We start from the raw sequence: 23,117 nt of genomic DNA on the forward strand, positions 1-23,117 counted from the left end.
TTTGTGCCTTCTGCTCCACACCAACCTCTTGCCTAGTCCTACTCAGCTTTGACTAGTCCCTCCCCACCCTCCCATGGGCAGCACTTCCAGTGGCAGACCAGACTTCTCTGCTATGTCACTGTGGTCTCTACTCAGCACCCCAGTCTGGGGTCCTGGCTCTGTCCTCCTCATTCTGGTCCTCCTGCTTAGACTAAGTGTGCAGGTCTGGCATAAGTTATATCTTTGGGACCTCCAATGCTGCTCCACAGATTTGACTGGGAAGATAGCAGTGGTGACTGGGGCCAACAGTGGTGAGTGCTCCTCCTGCCCTGTCACTTCACTAAGGGCCTCAGCCTCCAACAGCCCCAACAGGGAGGGCAGGGAGGAGGACCAGCACCCACTGTCAGAACACTTGTCTCCCCCTGCACCCCACCTCCCACATTGCCCTTTAGTCACTCCCCAGACTAGCATACTCTGAAGCTGCCCTCCCACAGGCATCGGGAAGGTTGTGTCCCAGGAGCTGGCCCGCCGCGGGGCACGTGTGATCCTGGCCTGCCGTAGCCGGGTGCGTGGACAGCGAGCCCTGGCCGAGATACAAGCAGCGTCAAAGAGCAACCGCCTCCTGCTTGGTGAGGTGGACCTGAGCTCTATGGACTCCATCCGCAGCTTTGCTCAGTGGCTTCTGCAGGAGTATCCTGAGATACATCTACTGGTTAACAATGCTGCAGTCTGTGGTATGTGCCTTGATTGCTTCCCCTAAGCACATTTCAGGAACCTTCTTTCTAGCTCAGGGACCCCAAAACAGGCATCCTCCAAGCCTAACCTGTACATACCATGGAAACACTATAATTCAGACACTATCCTAAAAAGCCTACCTTAAGTTATAGCCTCAAACTTCATTGCCCCCATCTCAACACATCCACGCTCCTGTGGCATTTCTACTGAACCCAATATGTCCTCCCCAGACTTTGTCTCCCTCAGGGTCCTCACTCCATCACCCACCACCTATGTTTTCATCTCCTCCCAGGATTCCCCACTACACTTACCCCAGAGGGCCTTGATCTCACCTTTGCCACCAACTACATTGGGCCCTTTCTGCTCGCAAATCTGCTCCAAGGTAAGGAAGGATGGGTGCTTACCTTCTGTGCCACCCCCACTTTTCCATTCCCCTGGCATTTTTGTGCTTACTGTCTCCCGTGGTCATCTCCTTTCCCTTGGCACCCAGATGCTTGCTGAGCAATGACCCAGTATATTTTTGCTGTACACAGCAGGGAACCCACCTGGCAACAGTCAGGATTAGGAGGCTGGTAATGGAATCAGTCAGCCCCAAATACAACCAGCAAGAGGATGTAAGATCTACATCCCATCTCTCTTTCCCCCAGCTCTGAGTTCTAGCCAGACTAGTAGAGTCAGTCATCTCAACAAAAGCTTCTTGAGGGTGGTATTAGGCTACTAGAATTAAGGAGGTTTGTATTCTTCCTAGGGAGGGGAGGGATTGGGTGACAGGCACATTCTCCCTAACATTTTCTCTGGATTGTCTAATAGCCTCTTTAAAAGAAAATTAATTTTTTGGTCAGGTAATACATGTCCAAAGTACAAAAGGGTATGCAGTAAAAAAAAAAAAAAAAAAAAAGACAGACAGACAGAAAGAAAAAGTCTCCTCCTCTCTTGGAAAATCAGCTACCCATTCCCCTCCTGGGAGGCAACTACTATTGCCAGGTCTCATGTACCCTTTAGTGGGTGATTAAATTAGCCCCAACCGGAAAGTGAACAAAGAGCAAGGCCAAACCTTATGCATTTGTAAGTATAAATATTTTCCCCCCTTTCCAAAAATTAGAACATGCTACAATACCCTGTCCGTACCTTGCTTAGTAATAGTTTCTTAAACTGCCTTCTCTCCCATCTTCCCTTCTCTAATCTATTCTCCCTTCTGCCACTTCTAAGAAATCACCTTTCATCATATCACTTTCTTGCTTCAAATCCTTTGAAGGAACTCTGTACTTTATATAATAAACTAAGCTGCTTCTCTCCACTTAAAAGACCACCTGCAGGCTGAGAGTCTCACCTTTGCCGTTCCCAAGCCCACACCCTTGTCTCCAGCCAGACAATCTGTATCTCTTGGGCCACACTCAGTTTTATAATTCTGGCTGTGCTTTTGCACATGTATTTCCCTCTATCTGGAATATCCTTTCCCATCTCTTTAGCCTGTCTAACTTAATTCAGCTGCCAACACTCAGCACAGATACCACTCGTGTTGTGGATCCTGCCCTGACACCTCTGCCTCCCCCAGCCGTCCCCATTTACAGGACTCCCTTAGTCCCTGTACACATCTCTGTTCCTGCACTGATGTTGCTGCATGAAGATCAGTCTCCAACTAGGTTGTGAGCCCCTTTGGTCTTCATGTCACTATGTCTGCAAGTTTGGAGTTCACTGTCCTCTTTAAGAATAATCTTCTCGGGGCTTCCCTGGTGGCGCAGTGGTTGAGAATCTGCCTGCCAATGCAGGGGACACGGGTTCGAGCCCTGGTCTGGGAAGATCCCACATGCCACGGAGCGACTAGGCCCGTGAGCCACAATTGCTGAGCCTGCGCGTCTGGAGCCTGTGCTCCATCCGCAACAAGAGAGGCCGCGAGAGTGAGAGGCCCGCGCACCGCGATGAAGAGTGGCCCCCACTTGCCGCAAGTAGAGAAAGCCCTCGCACAGAAACGAAGACCCAACACAGCCATAAATAAATAAATAAATAAATAAATAAATAAATAACAAATTAAAAAATAAAAAAAGAATAATCTTCTCTCCAACAAATTTTGGCTAAGTACCTCCTGCTCTAGTTTTCATTTGTGATTCTTCATTTAAATGGAGGGCTCAAAACAGTTTTAGCGGGCTTCCCTGGTGGCACAGTGGTTGAGACTCTGCCTGCCAATGCAGGGGACACAGGTTCGAGCCCTGGTCTGGGAAGATGCCACATGCCACGGAGCAACTAAGCCCGTGAGCCACAACTACTGAGCCTGCGCGTCTGGAGCCTGTGCTCCGCAACGGGAGAGGCCACGACAGTGAGAGGCCCGTGCACCGCGATGAAGAGTGGTCCCCGCTCGCCGCAACTGGAGAAAGCCCTCGCACAGAAACGAAGACCCAACACAGCCAAAAATAAATAAATAAATAAATAAATTTATTTAAAAAAATAGTTTTAGCATTTTGAAACAATAAGTAAACTCATATGTGACAACTACAATTTTTTTCCAATAATTTTATTAATTTATTTATTTTGGCTGCGTTGGGTCTTCATTGCTACGCACAGGCTTTCTCTAGTTGTGGTGAGAGGGGGCTACTCTTCGTTGCAATGCATGGTCTTCTCAGTGCGGTGGCTCCTCTTTGTTGCGGAGCATTGGTTCTAGGTGCGTGGGCTTCAGTAGTTGTGGCACACAGGCTCAGTAGTTGTGGCTCACGGGCTCTAGAGCGTAGGCTCAGTAGTTGTGGCGCATGGGCTTAGTTGCTCCGCAGCATGTGGGATCTTCCTGGACCAGGGCTCAAACCCATGTCACCTGCATTGGCAGGCGGATTCTTAACCACTGCGCCACCAGGGAAGTCCTACAACTTTTGATACTTTATATAATCCAGCCTTTTTTTTTGTATAGTTAGGAACTCTTTTTTTTTTTTTTTAAGATTTACTTGTACCTGTTCTATTGATAGTAATTTTACTTTCACTCTTTTGGAAGATAGTTAAAATTAAAAAAAAAAAAACAACACACCTTCCCAAGCATTTCTGCACACATTTCTTTTCCCCTAAACCTAGCACCCATATGTCCTTGGCACCTAGCGTGGTGTCTGCCATAATACAGGGGCCTAGTGAATATCTGTGGAATGAATAAGTAAAAGAATGAATGTATGAATGTGTGAAAGACAGTTTTCAGAGCATTTCCAGCCTCTCCTTCCCCTTCTTAGCCATCAGCAGGATAAAAATATAAACAAGGATTAATTAAATTAGCTCCAGCTAGCAAGTGAAAGAAAAGGCAAAACTCCACTTTTACTTTAGGCAAAAAAAACCCCCCACTAAAATAAAACAAGAGGAAGAGCATTAGGAAAGCAGATAATAAAAATGAAGTCTCAGTTCACATTGAGCTGTGCCTCGCCTGGGCCCCTGCATGGGGACCCACTGACTCTCTGCTGAAAGCCTGGGATGGTCCCTGTCCTCCTGGAGTCTCATGGAGAAGCAGGTTGGGGAGTGGGCATGGGAATTTACTCTAGGACTTGGATTGAAGGTGTGTGGTCCTCTCTCTACCCAGGGGCCCTTCAGCGGGCAGGGTCAGCCCGGGTAGTGAATGTGTCTTCCTTCCGGCAAGCACATGGGTACATTGATGAGGAACATCTGATAGGGGCTGGTAGACCTTTGACCTTCAACCAGAACTATGACTGCAGCAAACTTCTTTTGGCCTCATTCACTGGGAAGCTTGCCCAGAGACTGCAAGGGACAGGTAACTGCCTCTGACACCCCCTGCTCCTCCACTCCCAACACTACCTCCCAACACTTCCCATCTCATTCCAATATATTCTGGCCATATAATACTCCCAATATCCCCCAAGCCAGCTGTTAATATCCTCCATTTATCATCTGTGCACCCTATGTTGCCCTCAACCCCATCTTCATATCTCCTTTTCGTGCTTTTCCAACTCTCTCATCACCTACAACTTCCCTCTCCTCCAACACCATCCATCATGTTCCCCCTCAAGATCACCCAGCACTTTCAAATACTTATGTCTCCTTACTGGCTCAGATATCACCATTCATGTAAGTTACTAAACACTGACTTCCCTGGCACCACCCCCAGGTCTCTTGTCACCTCTACCCGACAGATCTGAAATATCCTCCCCTCATTGCACATTGCAGAACCACACTTAACCCTTTCTTCCCACCATCCTCCTCTCACTTCACTTTGTACTACACGTGTCTCACCCTCTCAGGTGTGACTGTGAACTCTGTGGACCCAGGTGTTGTATACACGAAGATCATGAGGCATTTCTCTTGGCCATATCACTTCCTCTTCTGGCTCCTCAGCTTCTTCTTTAAGGTGGGTAGTGGGGGAGCTGGCTCGGCCTCCACCTTCTTTAATGTGGGTAGTGGAGGGTGGGGCAGGGCTCTGCTGCTGAGTGTCCTTTACTCCTTTTCTTCCCCCGTGTCTCTACAGGATAGCAAACAAGGTGCAATCCCAGTCCTCTACCTGTGCTTGGCAAAGGAGCTGGATGGCATTTCTGGAAAACATTTTAATTGTTCCTGTGTGATAACTCTTCCCCCTGAAGCTGCTCGGGATTGTCATGTGGCCCAAAGCCTCTGGAATACCTCAGTCCGACTAACAAACCTAGACAAGGTGGACTGATCTTCTGTGACCCCTGCCCTAACTAGCCACCCTCTCCTTGACTCCCAGCCCTTACTCTGATTATGCCTTCTGTTTGCTGGCTCCAAGGATCAATCTCTTTGTCCAGTATAGTGACCACTTCCTCTCCCTGTTGATTCAGGGGCGTGAGAGCTCAGATCAGCCAGGGGACAGTTTCAGCTTCTACTTTACTGCTAGTATTTTGATAGACGTATTCATGTCTTGGTCACTAGGATCTCCAAACCTACCGAGTCCCATGTTGTGGTGATGGGGAGTAAGACTCCTTTCGGTGGGTATTAGATGTACCAGTAAGAGGGGAAACTTCTACCTGTACCTCTTGGCTCCTGGCCTTGGGGGAGACGGTACCACATAGTGTCCTCTGGATTAAGGCATATGCCACATCCTGTAGGACAGCATCCCAACTTCATAGGGCGTTGTTTCCCAGCTGGTACTGTAACTGAGCCTATAGGTAACCATTCCACCTTTCTATCAGCCAGCTGCTCCTGGGTGCTGAGTCATGCAATAAGGCCAGTGAATTCTGAGAGTGAGAGTGCATTGCTTCTTTTAAATCTACATAAATTTTGGAATCAGCTTTTCAAATTTCACATACACAAACCTTGTCGGGATTGCACTACATCTACTTGGGAGGATTGAAGTTTTTATGATAATGAGTTCTAAACATGAGCAAAGTGTACTTTTGTCTATTTAAATCTTCTTAATATCTTTACAAAATTTTGAATAATTTTACCCATAAAGATCTTGCACAAATTTTATTATATTTAGTTCCAGATCCCTTACTTTTTATGCTATTGCAAATGGCATTTTAAAATTTGTATATTAATCATACATCAAGCAACTTTATTAAGTTATCTAATTCTGACAAGTTATCTGTAGACTTTTGGTTTTTCCACATAGAAAATCACACCATCTGGGAATAATAACATTTATTTCTTCTCTTTCAACTATTATAAAGTTTATTTCTTTTCCTAGACCTTAATTGATTTTCTAGTATTAAACCAAACTTGCATTTAAACCAACTTTGTCAGAGTGTTAATTTTGTATACATGGCTAAATTTAGTATACTCATGTTTTTGCTTGGAACTGTTTATTCATAAATGAGATTGGCCTGTACTGTACTTTTCCTTACTTATATTGCCATTGTCTGGTTTTGCTGTCATGGATAGATTCATTTTATAAAATAAATTGGGAATTTGTGTTAGTCTAGGGACATTATACGAGAAACAGATGCCAATTAATTGAGGATTAAATGTACAAGAAACTTGCTAGGGCAAATGGCTGTGAGAGAAAGTGGGGAAGAAGCAGGGAGATACGCCAGACTGTGATACAAGTCTGACCCTGAATAAAGGAGAGAAGATTGGTTGGGAGCCTCTTAGAGTGCAGTGGGATGATTTTTCCTTTTTTTTGGCTGCGCTGTGCACAGGATCTTACTTCTCCAACCAGGAATCAAAACTGCAGCCCCTACAGTGGAAGCATGGAGTCTTAACCGCTGGACACAGGGAAGTCCCGATTTTTCCATTTTTAAACTCCCTCTCTAATATACAATCTACTTCTGTTCTTTAGTGGTTAGTCTAAAAATTTTAACCTGCATTTTTTTTTTTTTTTTTTTGGCTGTGCTGGGTTTTTGTTGCAGCACACGGGCTTCTCTAGTTGTAGAGCACAGACTCTGTGGTTGCAGTATGCGGGCTTAGTTGCCCTGTGGCATGTGGAATCTTAGTTCCCTAACCAGGGATCGAACCCGTGTCTCCTGCATTGGAAAGCGGATTCTTAACCACTGGACTACCAGGGAAGTCCCTTAACCTGCATATTTATTTTATTTTATTTTATTTTATTGGCCGTGCCACATGTGAGAGCCTGGGGTCTTAACCACTGGACCACCAGGGAAGTCCCTGCATATTTATTTAACAGCTTTAATCATTATCTTTATTCTTCTTTCAAACAATACATAGAGCTTAGAGTTCTTTAACATTAATCATTCTCTTTGAATTCATATGCTTTTGTAACCCAATATTTTAATTATATTGTTATTTCATTAACTTCACAAATCAGATATTTTGTTATTTTAAATAGTTGATATTTGTATGGATTTACCCATATGTTTAGTATTTTCTTTGCTCACTCTTCTTTCTTGTGTCTCAGATCTTCCGTCTGGGATTATTTTCCTTCTACCCTGAAGTACATTCTTTAGAAGTTCCTTTCATGAGGATTTGTGGTAGACAGAATTCTAAGATGGCTCCCAAGATCCCTACCCACTTGTGTACACATTCTCTATAATCTCCTCCCCCTGGGTGTGAGCAGATCTCATGAACATGATAGAATTTTACTTCTGTGATTTTGTTATATATTGGGTTAATGGGATTTGCTGATGTAATTCAAGTCTATAACCATTTGGCTTTGTGTGCGTGTGAATGAACAATATTTATTCGTCTACCATACTTTTCTTCACATCTTTAAATTACATCTTTCTACATTTGAGTTCCTCAAAGCTTTCCACGGTCTGTGTCATTCATTAATTTATTCATTAAATTATCTTAAATTTAATGAATTTAATTTATTAAATGAATAAATTAATGCAGTGTCGACTGATCCAGGCATTGTTCTACAGTAATGAGTAAAACAGATAAACATCCATGAATTCAAGAAGTGTATATTCTAGTGGAGTAAGAGAGATAATAAGCAAAGATATATGGTAAAATTACATAACACTCATATGAGTGCTATGGACACAAGTGAAGCAAGAAAGGAGAGAAGGAGTGCCATGATGAGGGGCCCAGTTCGAAATTTTAAATAGGTTGGCGTGTTAAAGACTCAAGTAACCAATTGGCTTTGAGATAATCAAAGGGGAGGTTATTTTGGGTGGATCTGGCCTAATCAGGCGAGCCCTTTAAAAGGGTTCAGGCCTTCTTAGAGATTCTCCTGTTTATCATGAAGAAGCAAACTGCCACATTGTAGAGAAGGCCACATGGACTCTAGTAGTTGAGGCTTCGGTTCTGCGGTTACAAGGAGCTGAATTTTGCCAATAACCAGTGAGCTTAGAAGAGGACCTGGAGCCCAGATGAGATTGCAGCCCTGGATGACACCTTGATTTCGGCCTGGTGAGATCCTGAGCTGAGGACCCAGCTAACCTGTACCCAGACTCCTTACCCATAGAAACTGTGAGATAATACATGTTTTCTTTTAAGCCAATGAGTTTGTAATAATTTGTTATGCAGCAGTAGACTACTAATACAGGATTTAGTGATAGCAAACTTCTTCAGTGTTGTTTGAAATGTCTTTATTGTACCTTCATTGTTTTTAAACTTCAATAGAAGTATAGTTGATTTAAAATGTTTCAAGTGTAAAGCAAAGTGATTCAGTTACATATATATATATATATATATATATATATATATATATAATTTTTAAAATTCTTTACCATTATAGATTATTATAAGATGTTGAATATAGTTCCCTGTGCTATACAGTAGGTCCTTATTGTTTATCTATTTAATTAAAAAAAATTTATTTTATATTGGAGTAAAGTTGATTTACAATGTTGTGTTAGTTTCAGGTGTACAACAAAGTGTTTCAGCTATACATATACATATATCCATTCTTTTTCAGATTCTTTTCCCATAACATTTATTACAGAATATTGAGTAGAGTTCCCTGTGCCATACAGTAGGTCTTGGTTGATTATCTATTTTATATACAGTAGTGTGTATACATTAATCCCAAACTCCTAATTTATCCCTCCCCCCAACCTTTCCCCTTTGGTAACCATAAATTTGTTTTTGAAGTCTGTGAGTCTGTTTCTGTTCTGTAAATAAGTTCATTTGTATCTTTTTTTTTTTAAGATTCCACATATAAGTGATATCATATGATATTTGTCTTCCTCTGTCTGACTTACTTCACTTAGTATGATAATCTCTAGGTCCATCCATGTTGTTGTGAATGGCATTATTTCATCCTTTTTATGGCTGAGTAATATTCTGTGGTATATATATACCACATTTTCTTTATCCATTAATCTGTCAATGGACACTTAGGTTGCTTCCATGTCTTGGCTATTGTAAATAGTGCTGCATTGAACATTGGGGTGCATGTATCTTTTCAAATTAGAGTTTTTGTCTTTTCCAGATATATGTCCGGGAGTGGGACTGCTGGATCATATGGTAACTCTGTTTTCAGTTCTTTAAGAAACCTCCATACTGTTCTCCATAGTGGCTATACCAGTTTACATTCCCACCAACAGTGTAGGGGGGTTCCCTTTTCTCCACACCTTCCCCAGCATTTATTTTTTAATTTTTTATTTTTTTGGCACACTGTGTGCCTTGTGGGATCTTAGTTCCCCAGCCAGGGATTGAACCCATGCCCCCTGCAGTGGAAGTGTGGAGTCCTAACCACTGGACTGCCAGGGACTTCCCCGCAGCATTTATTATTTGTAGACTTTTTGATGATGGCCATTCTGACTGGTGTGACGTGATACCTCATTGTAGTCTTGATTTGCATTTCTCTAATAATTAGTGATATTGTGTATCTTTTCATATGCCTGTTGGCTATGTCTTCTTTGGAGAAATGTCTACTTAGGTCTTCTGCCCATTTTTTGATTGGGTTGTTTGGTTTTTTTAAAATAAATTTATTTTTTGATTTATGGCTGCATTGGGTCTTTGTTGTTGCGTGCGGGCTTTCTCTAGTTGTGGCGAGAGGGGGCTACTCTTTGTTGTGGTGCGTGGGCTTCTCATTGCAGTGGCTTCTCTTCTTGTGGAACACTAGGTGCATGGGCTCAGTAGTTGTGGCACACAGGCTCAGTAGTTGTGGCTCACAGGCTCTAGGGCACTGGCTCAGTAGTTGTGGCACATGGGCTTAGTTGCTCTGCAGCATGTGGGATCTCCCTGCACCAGGGATTGAACCCGTGTCCCCTGCATTGGCAGGTGGATTTTTAATCACTGCACCACCAGGGAAGTCCCTTGTTTGTTTTTTTTGATATTGAGCTATGTAAGCTGTTTGTATATTTTGGGAATTAATCCATTGTTTGCAAATATTGTCTCCCATTCTGTAGGTTGTTTTTAGTTTTGTTTACGGTTTCCTTTGCTGTGCAAAAGCTTTTAAGTTTAATTAGGTCCCATTTGTTCACTTTTGCTTTTGTTTCCATTACCAGTTACTAGGAGACATATCCAAAGAAAGATTGCTTCAATTTATGTGAAAGAGTGTTCTGCCTATGTTTCCCTCTAGGAGTTTTATAGTATCCAGTCTTACACCTAGGGTTTTGTTTTGTTTTGTTTTTGTTTTGTCACACCACTTGCAGGATCTCAGTTCCCCAACCATGGATCATCGAACCCAGGTCCACGGCAATGAAAGACCAGAATCCTAACCACTAGGCCACCAGGGAACTCTCTACATTTACGTCTTTAATCCATTTTGAGTTTATTTTGTATATGGTGTTAGAGAATGTTCTAATTTCATTCTTTTACATGTAGCTGTCCAGGTTTCCAGCACCACGTACTGAAGAGACTGCCTTTTCTCCTTTGTATATTCTTGCCTCCTTTGTCATAGATTAATTGACCATAAGTGTGTGGGTTTATTTCTGGGCTTTCTATCCTTTTCCATTGATCTATATTTCTGTTTTTGTGCCAGTGCCATACTGTTTTGATTACTGTAGCTTCGCAGTATAGTCTGAAGTCAGGGAGTGTGATTCCTCCAGCTCCATTCTTCTTTCTCAAGATTGTTTTGGCTATTCGGGGTCTTTTGTGTTTCCATACAAATTAAAAAAATTTTTGTTCCAGTTCTGTGAAAAATGCCATTGGTAATTTGGTAGGGATTGCACTGAATCTGTAGATTGACTTGGGTAGTATGGTCATTTTAACAATATTGATTCTTCCAATCCAAGAACATGGTATTTCTCTCCATCTGTTTGCGACATCTTTGATTTCTTTCATCAGCGTCTTACACTTTTTGGAGTACAGGTCTTTTACCTCCTTAGGTACGCCTATTCCTAGGTATTTTATTCTTTTTGAAGCAATGGTAAATGGGATTGTTTCCTTAATTTCTCTTTTTGATATTTTGTTGTTAGTGTATAGAAATGCAACAGATTTCTATATGTTGTATGCTGCAACTTTACTGAATTCATTGATGAGCTCTAGTAGTTTTCTGGTGACATCTTGAGGAGTTTCTATGTATAGAATCATGTCATCTGCAAACAGTGACAGTTTAACTTCTTTTCCAATTTGGATTCCTTTTATTTCTTTTTCTTCTCTGATTGCTGTGGCTAGGACATCCAAAACTATGTTGAATAAAAGTGGTAAGAGTGGGCATCCTTGTCTTGTTCCTGATCTTAGAGGGAATGCTTTCAGCTTTTCATCATTAAGTATGATGTTAGCTGTGAGTTTGTCATATATGACCTTTATTACGTTCAGGTATGTTCCCTCTGTGTCTATTTTCTGGAGAGATTTTAATCATAAATGGATGTTGAATTTTGTCAGAAGCTTTTTCTGCATCTATTGAGATGATTATATGGTTTTTATTCTTCAGTTTGTTCATGTGGTGTATCACATTGATTGATTTGTGGGTACTGAAAAATCTTTTCATCCCTGGGATAAATCCCACTTGATCATGGTGTATAATTCTTTTAATGTATTGTTGGATTCGGTTTGCTATTATTTTGCTGATGGCTTTTGCATCTATGTTCATCAGTGATATTGGTCTGTAATTTTCTTTTTTTGTGTGTGATATCGTTGTCTGGTTTTGGTATCAGGGTGATGGTGGCCTCACAGAATGAATTTGGAAGGGTTCCTTCCTCTGCAATTTTTTTTGGACTAGTTTCAGAAGGAGAGGTGTTAACTCTTCCCTAAATGTTTAGTAGAATTCACCTGTGAAGCCATCTGGTCCTGCACTTTTGTTTTTGGGAGTTTTTAAATTACTGATTCAGTTTCAGTAGTGGTAATTGTTCTGTTCATATTTTCTCTTTCTTCCTGGTTCAGTCTTGGGAGAGTGTACTTTTCTAAGAATTTGTCTGTTTCTTCTAGGTTGTCCATTTTATTGGTGTATAGTTGCTCGTAGTAGTGTCTTATGATCCTTTGTATTTCTGTGGTGTTGGTTGTAACTTCTCCTTTTTCATTTCTGATTTTATTGATTTGGGCCCTCTCCCTTTTTTTCCTGATGAGTCTGGCTAAAGGTTTGTCATTTTTGTTCATCTTTTCAAAGAACCAGGTTTTAGTTTCATTGATCTTTTCTATTTTTTTAAGTCTCTATTTCATTTATTTCTGCTCTGATCTTTATGATTTCTTTCCTTCTACTAACTTTGGGTTTTATTTGTTTTTCTCTTATCTAGTTGCTTTAGTTGTAAGGTAAGGTCGTTTATTTGAGATTTTTCTTGTTTCCTGAGGTAAGCCTGTGACACTATAAACTTCCCTCTTAGAACTGCTTTTGCTGTATCCCATAGGTTTTGGATAGTTGTATTTTCGTTTTCATTTGTCTCTAGGTATTTTTTTATTTCTTCTTTGATTTCTTCAGTGATCCATTGGTTGTTTAGTAGCATATTATTTAGCCTCCATGTGTTTCTTGCAGTTTTTTATTGTATCACCTTCATATTTGAAGAGTTATTTTCTCTTATCCTGTTGAAGATAATATTTTTTGTCTCTGGCTCTCATTGTTGCTTTTGAGAAATCAGATATTAATCTAACAGTTACTCTGTAGGGAATCTGCCTTTTCCCTCTTGCTCCTTTTAAGATTTTATCTTTGTTATTGTTTTTCTACAATTTCACAAGTATAATTCCAGATGTGCATTTCTTTTCGCTTATTCTGTTGGGAATCCCTTGGATTTTCTGAATATGAGGATATGAATATATACTGTAGTTCTCTTTTTTCTTAATTAATTAAATAATTTTTGGCTGCGTTGGGACTTCATTGCTGAGCGCAGGCTTTCTCTAGTTGTGGCGAGCAGGGGCTACTCTTTGTTGTGGTGTGCAGGCTTCTCATTGCAGTGGCTTCCCTTGTTGCAGAGCACGGGCTCTAGGCTCACCGGCTTCAGTAGTTGTGGCACACAGGCTCAGTAGTTTTGGCTTGCAGGTTCTACAGCACAGGCTCAGTAGTTGTGGCTCATGGGTTTAGTTGCTCTGCGGCATGTGGGATCTTCCCAGACCAGGGATTGAACTCGTGTGCCCTGCATTGGCAGGAGGATTCTTGACTGCTGTGCCATCAGGGAAGTCCCCATCCCTATATTTTAAATCCCCCTTTATGTTTTTAAAAACAAATTAAACATATTCATTTTATATATGGTAAATGAAAATTCGAAAATCAGTAATCTTTGCAGGTTTGAATAGTTTATGGCAGCTTGTCTCTTTGTGTGTTTAATGGCTTTGTACCCTCATGGTTCTTGGAACTCTAGCTGTAGGAATTATTTGATGCCTGGGATTAAAGTATATTCCCCAGAGAGGGTTTACATTTAGTTTGGCCAAGTTTCTAGGAGAACTATGCCAATTTGGACCACTTTAAGTTTTTGTCTTGGAATTTTTTTTTGGCCACTCACATGCTATACATTCTGCCCCCAAACGTGTGTTAGTACAAACTTATTGTTACGAATTATGTGAGAATTTTTCTCCCACTACACCTTGAACCAAGGATGAGATAGGCTTTTGTTCTTCCTGTTTCCCTCTGTGGGGCACCTTTTTTTGTTCTCTTAAGTTTGCTCTCTGGGGGTGTTACTCTTTGACTACCCTGGTTTTATGTGTGTAGGGGATAGTTTTCCATTTCAACCTTCTCTGCTCAACCCCCGATTTTGTCTTCTGTCCCTGTTCATGGCCCTTTAAACCCTGGTTCCAGATCAGGAAATGGCTTAGCAAATGCTGGCTCTAATTATCATCTGTGCCTTGGGATTCATAACTTCACGTCATCTCTAGCTTCTGAGGAATTCCCTTACTTTCTGACCAGTTCATTCAGGCAATACAAATAAGGGTGTGTGTGTGTGTGTGTGTGTGTGTGTGTGTGTGTGTGTGTGTAAAATGATCCAGCATTTATAGTTGCACTATATCAGGTGGAATTTCTGTGATATTTAGTCCTCTGTAGTGTCAGAAATGTGAGTGTCCAGTTTTTTCTTCCTTTCTCCTTCCTTCTTTATTTCCTTCTTTTGCATTTGAATAATCAATTGTCCCAGCACCATTCGTTGAATAGTGTCTTTCTCCCACTGATTAATAATATAAATTTTCTCATATCAGAATTTCATGTGTATGTGTGTTTGTTTTTGGTCTGGATTTGTTTCTGTTCTTAGCCAGTTTTTTTTTTTTTTTTTTGGCTGCACTCATGGCTTGCGGGATCTTAGTTCCCCGACCAGGGATTGAACCCGGGCCCCTAGCAGTGAAAGTGCAGAGTCCTAACAGCTGGGCTGCCAGGGAATTGGATTTGTTTCTGTTCTAATGGTCTGTTTCACTATCAATACCACATTGCTTTAATTACACAACTTTAAGCACAGCCACCCCCTCAACTGTCTTCTTTTTCTTTAGAAGTTTCTTGGCTATTTTTGGCCCTTTGCGCTTCTCTACAGATTTATTTGTTTTCAAGCTCCTAGAATATCCTGATAGGATATTGATTGGAATTATTTCAAATATATATATTAATATGGGATAACTAACTTCTTTATGACATTAAATCTTCCTGTTCACGAATGTGCTATACTGCATTTATTTAGGATATCTTTATTGTCTGCAAATATGATTTTATAATTTTGGGTTGTGAACATATTTTGTTAGGTTTATTACTAGATGCATCAGTTTTATTTAAAATATTGTATTATTTAACTTTTCATTGTTGGTTATAGAAATGAAACAGATTTTTTTTTTTTTTTTAATAAATTTATTTATTTATTTATTTATTTTTGGCTGTGTTGGGTCTTTGTTTCTGTGCGAGGGCTTTCTCTAGTTGCGGCAAGCGGGGGCCACTCTTCATCGCGGTGCGCGGGCCTCTCACCATCGCGGCCTCTCTTGTTGCGGAGCACAGGCTCCAGACGCGCAGGCTCAGTAATTGTGGCTCACGGGCCTAGTTGCTCCGCGGCATGTGGGATCCTCCCAGACCAGGGCTCGAACCCGTGTCCCCTGCATTAGCAGGCAGACTCTCAACCACTGCGCCACCAGGGAAGCCCGAAACAGAGTTTTTATATTGATTTTTTAATATCTAGCCACCTTGCTGAATATTTTTAATCAATTCTAATAATTTTCAGATTCTTTTGGCATTTTCTGTGTATCTCATCATATCATCTGTGAAAAATGACAGTTTAACTTCCTCCTTTCTAATCTTTATGCCTTTTGTATCTTTTTCTTACCTTATTGTATTAGCTATGTCCTAAAATACAATGTTGGTTAGAATCAGAGATATTGGGCATCTTTGTATTCCTGATTTTAGACAGCTTAATGAGATCTTATATTATTTCAAGGGTCTGATCTGTTTTAACAAAAATGTCCCTACTTATAGATATGTTTTCTCTCATGGTTTCTAAAATAGAACTTGCGTAGTCCTAAGTCCCCACTGTAAGAGTGATTTTTTATGGTTGTTCTGGCTTATCCCACATTGTAGAGCCTTCTCTACATACAAATAGAAATGTGCTATAAGTGCAAAATGTACACTGGATTTCAAATGACTTAGTACAAAAAATGTAAAATATCCCATTAATATTTTCATATTTATTACACATTGAAATGATATTTTTGGCATCTTGTTAAAATTAATTTCACTTGTTTCTTCTTACTTTAAAAAATTATGGCTGCTAGAAAATTTAAGATTATATATGTGGCTGGCTTATATAAAATTTACTTTTAATAATTTTCTCCAACAAAACCTCTTAAAAATTAGCATATTTCACAATTAAAGACAATTTTAAAGTTTACATTCTATTTCTATCAGACAGCGCCAGTACAGCTAATGTAGATGATTCTCTCCCCTGCATCTGTCTTCCCCATACCTGGCTTTGTCACCTTTGATTTGCTCTCTGCCTTTATCCAATCCCCCCTCTATCTCTCAGCCTGAAAACCACCTCCTCCCTCCAAGAAACAGCATTTCTGTCTTCAGGGGGAGTTTTTCCCCTCTTGGTTCCTTCCTATGTTCTGGAGTACCTAGGAGTCTACCCAAATGAGCACAGATGTTCTTCTCTGTTCAGTATCACAGGTTGGAAGGATGGGCTCTAGTCATGCAAGTTGGAGTTTTAGGATCTTTGGGGTCTTGTTCATGTTCCTCATCAGAAAGGGCTTCAGGCTGGCACCTATGAAAAAACACGTAAGACAGAGACAGTATTTTTAATTTTCTTTGAAGATCACTCAGCCTAATTCAATATAGAAGAAACAATACGTCTCCTGTTTGTACATCCTGTCTTCAGTGGGACCTCTTTTCACGGTGCTGAGAAGGATTTGGGTCTTTCCTGTATCACTACCCCCATTCTACCCAAGGCCTGGCATCTTCACATGAAAACCCAGCATATCTGTTAAAGGTTGGTAAAGCACTCAGAGAGATGGGTCCAGTTCAAATTAAAAATATATATTTAAAAACAAATTCAAGGCAGATCAATATGTATTAATATGGACAACCTCCAAGATGTATTGTCCAGTGGAGATAAAAACAAGGTTCAGCACAGGGAATATTCAATATCTTGTATTAACCTACAACAGAAAAGAATCCGAAATAGAATATGTATATATGTATATATACATATATACGTATATCTGAATCACTCTGCTGTACACCAGAAACTAATACAACATTGTAAATCAACTATACTTCAATTTAAAAAAAACAAGTTTCAGAATAGTGTGTATACGAAGATGCTATTTGCATCTAAAATGCTTACGTTTTCAGAGACTGACTCTGGAACCGCAAACAAAAAAACTGGCATCAAGTTGCTTTGGTTAGGGATCTTGGGGATGGGATGAATGGGATACGTACTTATGTTTTTAAAAATGTGCTTATTTACAATAACCAAAAGCTAGAAACAACCCAAATGTCCATTACGGGTGAATGGATAAACAGAATGTGGTATATACATACAATGGAATGTTATTCAGCTTTAAAAAGGAAAGAAATGATGATACATAGTACAACATGAACGAATTTTGAAGACATAAGCCAGACACAAAAGAACAAATATTGTATGATTCTATTTATATGAGGTACTTAGAACAGTCAAATTCATAGAGACAGAAAGTAGAATGCTTGTTACCAGGGATTAGGGTGAGGGGAGAAAAGGGAGTTAGTGTTTAAAGGATACAGTTTCCATATGGGAAGATGAGAAAATTCTGGAGATGGATACTGGTGATGGTTGCACAATAATGTAAATATACTTAGTGCCACTGAACACTACACTTAAAAATGGTTAAAATGGTAAATTTTATGTTATATTATGTATGTTTTACCACAATAAAAAATGTGTGTACACAGTGCCTTTAAAAGCCTTTAAATTGGTTTTCCCTGGTGGCACAGTGGTTAAGAATCCGCCTGCCAATGCAGGGGACACAGGTTCGAGCCCTGGTCTGGGAAGATCCCACATGCCGCGGAGCAACTAAGCCCGTGCGCCACAACTACTGAGCCTGTGCTCTAGAGCCCACGAGCCACAACTACTGAGCCCGCGCGCTGCAGCTACTGAAACCCACACGCCTAGAGCCTGTGCTCCGCAACAAGAGAAGCCACCGCAATGAGAAGCCCGCGCAACGCAACGAAGAGTAGCCCCCACTCACCGCAACTAGAGAAAGCCCGCGTACAGCAACGAAGACCCAACACAGCCAAAAAAAAAAAAAAAAAAGTGAACTGGGACATACCTTCGATGTTGGTACATCTCAAATTCCATTTTCCCCTCACCTTTCCCCAAATAACCAGTTAAGGAATTTAGCGTTTTTCTGTGTATGGGAAGATGCAAGAGTCTGGGCTCACTGAAATCATTTCTTTGATATGCACCACAGCTATATACAGGAGCCTGTATCCTGTATTTTCACATCCTGAGTGTCCTCAGGGCTCACCATAGGGAGTGGCTGCAGTCTGATGGCTGCTAGATGGCAGGTATTCTTCTCCTTCCTGAGTTTCCTCAGGGTTCACTAGCTCAAGTTGGAGGGCTGCAATCGCCAATGACTGATCCTCTCCTCTTGGTCAGGAATCTGACCAATATTTGGGAGACATTTCACGATCAAATTTTGTCCCACGATGCTGGGAGGCTCATCCCAGGTCAGGCAAAGATTCTTGATATGCCACTCTAGGTGCTAATTTTTGGATTAGGCTCTATTGATAATTAAAGATTCTCTGGATCCTCTAATTATGATCCAGGAGACATTTTCCTTTGTTGCTTCTTCCCATACCTAGAATCATATTATTACAATTATTTTATGTTATAAAAGTGATCTATTTTCTTAAGATGTTTAGCCATAGAAGTTTTGTTTGGAGGCCTGGTTACACACTGGGTACTGCAAGAGACAACAATCTTATAAAATAGGATATAAGTAATGCAGCTAGTAGCATTGACAAAGACATAGTGCTGCAGGGAGACACAAAGCACAAACAACTTGGAAATAAAGAACAAATTCAAACAATGATTAACATAATATCAAGTCCACAGGAGAGCCAGCTGTAGACAAAAAATTCTGGCAGGATCAGGTAGAGAGAAAAAGATAAATGTTTCGTCTTTGTTTACAAAGGCAAACTTTATCAACTTGTTGTAGGTCATCGCATAAGAGAAAAGGTTTTTCTGAAAAACAAAGATTAAAGTCAGTATATTTCCCAAAGTCATAAAGTTATAAATCATATTTACCATTTTATTCAGTCTCATGTAATTAATTCCCATTGATCTGGATGAAATAATCAGGTTTCCCATTAGTTTTGTCATATGTTACCCAGTCCAGTGATATTATCTAAAGGCTATCAGAAACTTATATTTCTTAAAAAGTTCCTTTTTATCAGTCTTCTTGAAAATCTTCATTTTGTAAAAGCATCAGGACAAAACTTAAAATAGCATGGTTAAAGATTTGAGTACAATGTAATTAGCAGGAAACTTGGATATAACATTTTATAATAACTAGTATTATGCTTGATAACATCAGGACGTAGCAGACGTTAGGGATTCCATATAGAATTTGGAATATCTATAAAAATGACATTTATCCATACACCATAACCTAAGGTTCATCTCCAATCACTTGACAAGGTTTTTGAAGTAATTTAACATACCAAATAAAATTAGTTTGACATCTCTCTCTGAGATGTCTCAGAGATGTTCTTTTGAAGTATCTCAGAGTCAGCTGGAGGCTAAAAAGCTTTATTCAGATTTTGATATTTAGGAAGTTTGTTAAAAATATCAAAAAGGTTTTAAAACACAACAGGATCATAGGTCACTGAGAAACAGTACTTATTCATTTAACCAAAGTCACAAAATGATTAAAAGAAAACAAATACGGATCACCTAAGGGCACAGAAACTTATATAATCTGTTATCAAAAGGAGCACTTCTAACAGAGAGATCAAATTCCAGTCTTGTATTAGCTTACTTAACAAAATCCACTTACTTAGGTAACTTCAATCGAAATTTAGTTAATCCTGGCCATGTATAAAGCTTTCTCAGTAAAATGTAATTCCATTCCTCATACCTTCTTAACTGAAAACACACATTCTACCATGCTGAAATGTTTTATTATTTTCAGTAGCTTTAATTATATATTTAAATTAGAATCCCCGACTCTTAAAAACCTTAATTTTCAGTGACAACCAAGAGGCAAGTAATAGTTACCAAAATCTGGAGAAACTATTTTAGATGATTTTTAAGACATAATTATTCTTATAGCTTACCCAAAAGATCTTATTTCATTTATATTTACTTTAATTTCATCATATCAAGTTATTTTTCTTGCTGACAAATTTGCAACAGATGTAACAAGATTTCATTTAACTTTTATTAAACCTAGGTGCAGTGAAAGTACTATACATAATGCTGATGGCTCTAAAGACATGTCTGTATTAATTAAATCAACAAACTTTAACATTAATACCAGGTATTAATTTAATACTAAATATTTCCCAGTTCACATGAACCTGAAACTCATTTAGCTTAATTTCTCTTGTATTTAGAATTGTTTGGTTTGTAAGCACTTACTTTTCTTTAAGCCAATTAAATAGGGCTCATTTACAGATTAACCTCAGCAATGTTATCCAAAGACAAAAACACATACAAACACACAAACAAACAGAGAGACATCATAGTTCTCATTTCAGAAGTTCAGCCCTGAGTCAGGTACAGCAATGTAAAACCCATCAGTTTACAAAAGAGGATGCATTAAAGTTGGGTTTCTGGCAGATGGAACAAATCAAGCTCACTTGTCTAGATGGCTAAACCCTTTCTACTAGTATTTATGGAAAACAAGTCAAGTTCTAAATTACTGTACCCTCTTTTTCAAAATTTGCATTTTAAAAAGATGGCAGAGATAAGGGTTTTTTGAGAAAACCAGATAGGACATTTGTATCTAGGCAAGATAAAGGCAAGTTTCTCCTAGGATGACTTTGTTTCCCCTTTGTTTAATATTTACAAGCCTCTTAAGATCACCCGTATTTATTAGAAAATCTATCAACTTGTTCCCCACTGTCAATGTTACCTGGGGCTCCTGTGGGGAAATCAGAATTGCAAGCCTCAAGTCCAAGGGAGTGTCCTGGCCTCTTACAAGATATTGGGACAAGGGAAATTGCCCTGTTGCAGAAGTGGCTCCCAGTCCAAATTGGGTGCCCTGTCGGGTCTTAGATGGTGATACTAAACCAGGTCTCTGTGCCCCGGGTGTTACCATAGAAACTTCTGTTTGATCCCCCTGGGTAGGGGAAACAGGAGGCAGTGAATATTGTTGGTGGCATGGGGGGGGGGGGCAGTCGGAACAACTGCTGGTGCAGCCTGCTTGGCCACTAGGGGAGCTGGATAGGCTGGACGGGAGTTTAAGTTTTGAAATAACATGTCCCCACTCTCATTTTTTTCTCTTCCCTTGTAGAACAGGTTTCCCCTTGGGTTTTCTTTCAGACTGCTGCACCATAAGGTGGCAGCCCTCTGACTCCTCTTCCTCCTGATGCAATAGCATAAATGCTCCTACATATGGAATCTCATCCTTTTTCCCTGCTCTTTTGCAGAACATTTCTAACTGCGAGATTGTATAATAATTGAGTGAGCCATTCAGGGGCCATCGTTCTTCTGATCCTAACATATATTGGGTCCACACCCTATTACAATAGTACATCATGTCTTTCTTTTTTTTTTTTTTTTTTTTTTTTAAGATTTTTATTTATTTATTTATTTATTTATTTATTTATTTATTTATTTATTTTTGACTGTGCTGGGTCTTCGGTTCGTGCGAGGGCTTTCTCTAGTTGCGGCAAGCGGGGGCCACTCCTCATCGCGGTGCGGGGACCGCTCTTCATCGCGGTGCGCGGGCCTTTCACTATCGCGGCCCCTCCCGTTGCGGGGCACAGGCTCCAGACGCGCAGGCTCAGTAGTTGTGGCTCACGGGCCCAGCTGCTCCGTGGCATGTGGGATCTTCCCAGACCAGGGCTCGAACCCGTGTCCCCTGCATTAGCAGGCAGATTCTCAACCACTGCGCCACCAGGGAAGCCCCATCATGTCTTTCTTAGTCATAGGCTCATGGCTATGCTTTGCCCATTTATCTAATATATTCCCCAAAGGGCTCTCCTTTAGGATAGATGGAGTATTTTCCACTTTTAAAAGTTTGATGACACCAAGACACAGAAGACGCCGACAAATTCCAACACAAAAGGCACAAATTCTAGCATCGACGCACACAAAACCAAGACAAAACCAACGAACTAGTTCCCAGATCGGGTAGACTTACCCTACAAAACCAATGAACTAGTTCCCAGGGAACCAGTTCCCAGAATCGGGCAGAGTCCAACAACAATTCCGCCCTCCAGCAGGGTACCCCAACCAGATTGGCTTGTCCCGTAAAGGAAAAGCCCAGATTGAGGGGGGGAGGGATATGTTCCTGGCGTGCACGCCGGAGCGACTTACCCTCTAAATCGAATCGAGTCCATTGACTCGTAGCACCAAATTGAAGTTTGTTGGTTCCTTGCTTCAATTGCCAAGTGCTGGGATAGCCAGTGCCGCCGCTTCAGGGAATTCTGAAGGGAAGATCCTCAGGACAAATGGTCCTGGCAGCTGCTAGGGCCTTGCCTCAATATTCCCTGACCAGGGTTGGTTAGACAAGAGCAAGGCTCCTGGTTGGCTCACTAAATTTGTTGCCGAGTCCAAGCTCGCTCTGCTCGCTGCACGACAGGCCAAAGAATAGGAGATGAGGTGTTGAGGTAAGGAATACGACTTTATTCGGACAGCCGGCAGACCGAGAAGATGGCAGACTAGTGTCTCCGATAAACCATCTTATCTGGGTCTGGATGCCAGTTTCTTTTATAGAATCAGAGAGGGAGAGGCGGTGAGGAAGTAAAGTAAAAGGGCCATCAGTCTTGCAAAACATCTCCTGGAATGACCAGCCTCAGTGAGGGGATGTGTTAGTTTCTTTTTTCTTGCAGCCATTCACAGGTGGGCAGGGTTTTCTGAGGCAGGCCATTATAACAAAAGCAATGAAAATGAAAGGTTAAAGTCAAAGAAACAGATCCAATGTGGAGTCCGATTTAGCTCTTCCCTGTCACACACTTAAAAAATGAGATGAAGTGGGATTCCCTCCTTTTTAAAAATGTTTTTAGAGCTACTAAAAAACTTGCATTTACACAATAGTTGATACAAGTATTCCTCTGGATTGTACAAGAAGGGAGACAGGGA

The 23,117-nt window shown here is 40.7% G+C and overlaps 1 protein-coding gene across 1 annotated transcript; it reads left to right on the forward strand.

The window, feature by feature from the left end:
• The first annotated feature begins 112 nt into the window (after nt 1-112).
• Nucleotides 113-5,347, forward strand: LOC132347085 (retinol dehydrogenase 12-like). Its single transcript, XM_059893436.1, has 6 exons — nt 113-290; nt 474-713; nt 1,007-1,096; nt 4,259-4,447; nt 4,935-5,041; nt 5,159-5,347. Exons 1-6 carry the CDS (start codon nt 113-115, stop codon nt 5,345-5,347), a joined length of 993 nt encoding a protein of 330 aa, XP_059749419.1.
• Nucleotides 5,348-23,117: the final 17,770 nt, after the last annotated feature.

The sequence above is a fragment of the Balaenoptera ricei genome, chromosome 13, assembly GCF_028023285.1.
Source record: "Balaenoptera ricei isolate mBalRic1 chromosome 13, mBalRic1.hap2, whole genome shotgun sequence".
Lineage (NCBI taxonomy): Eukaryota > Metazoa > Chordata > Mammalia > Artiodactyla > Balaenopteridae > Balaenoptera > Balaenoptera ricei.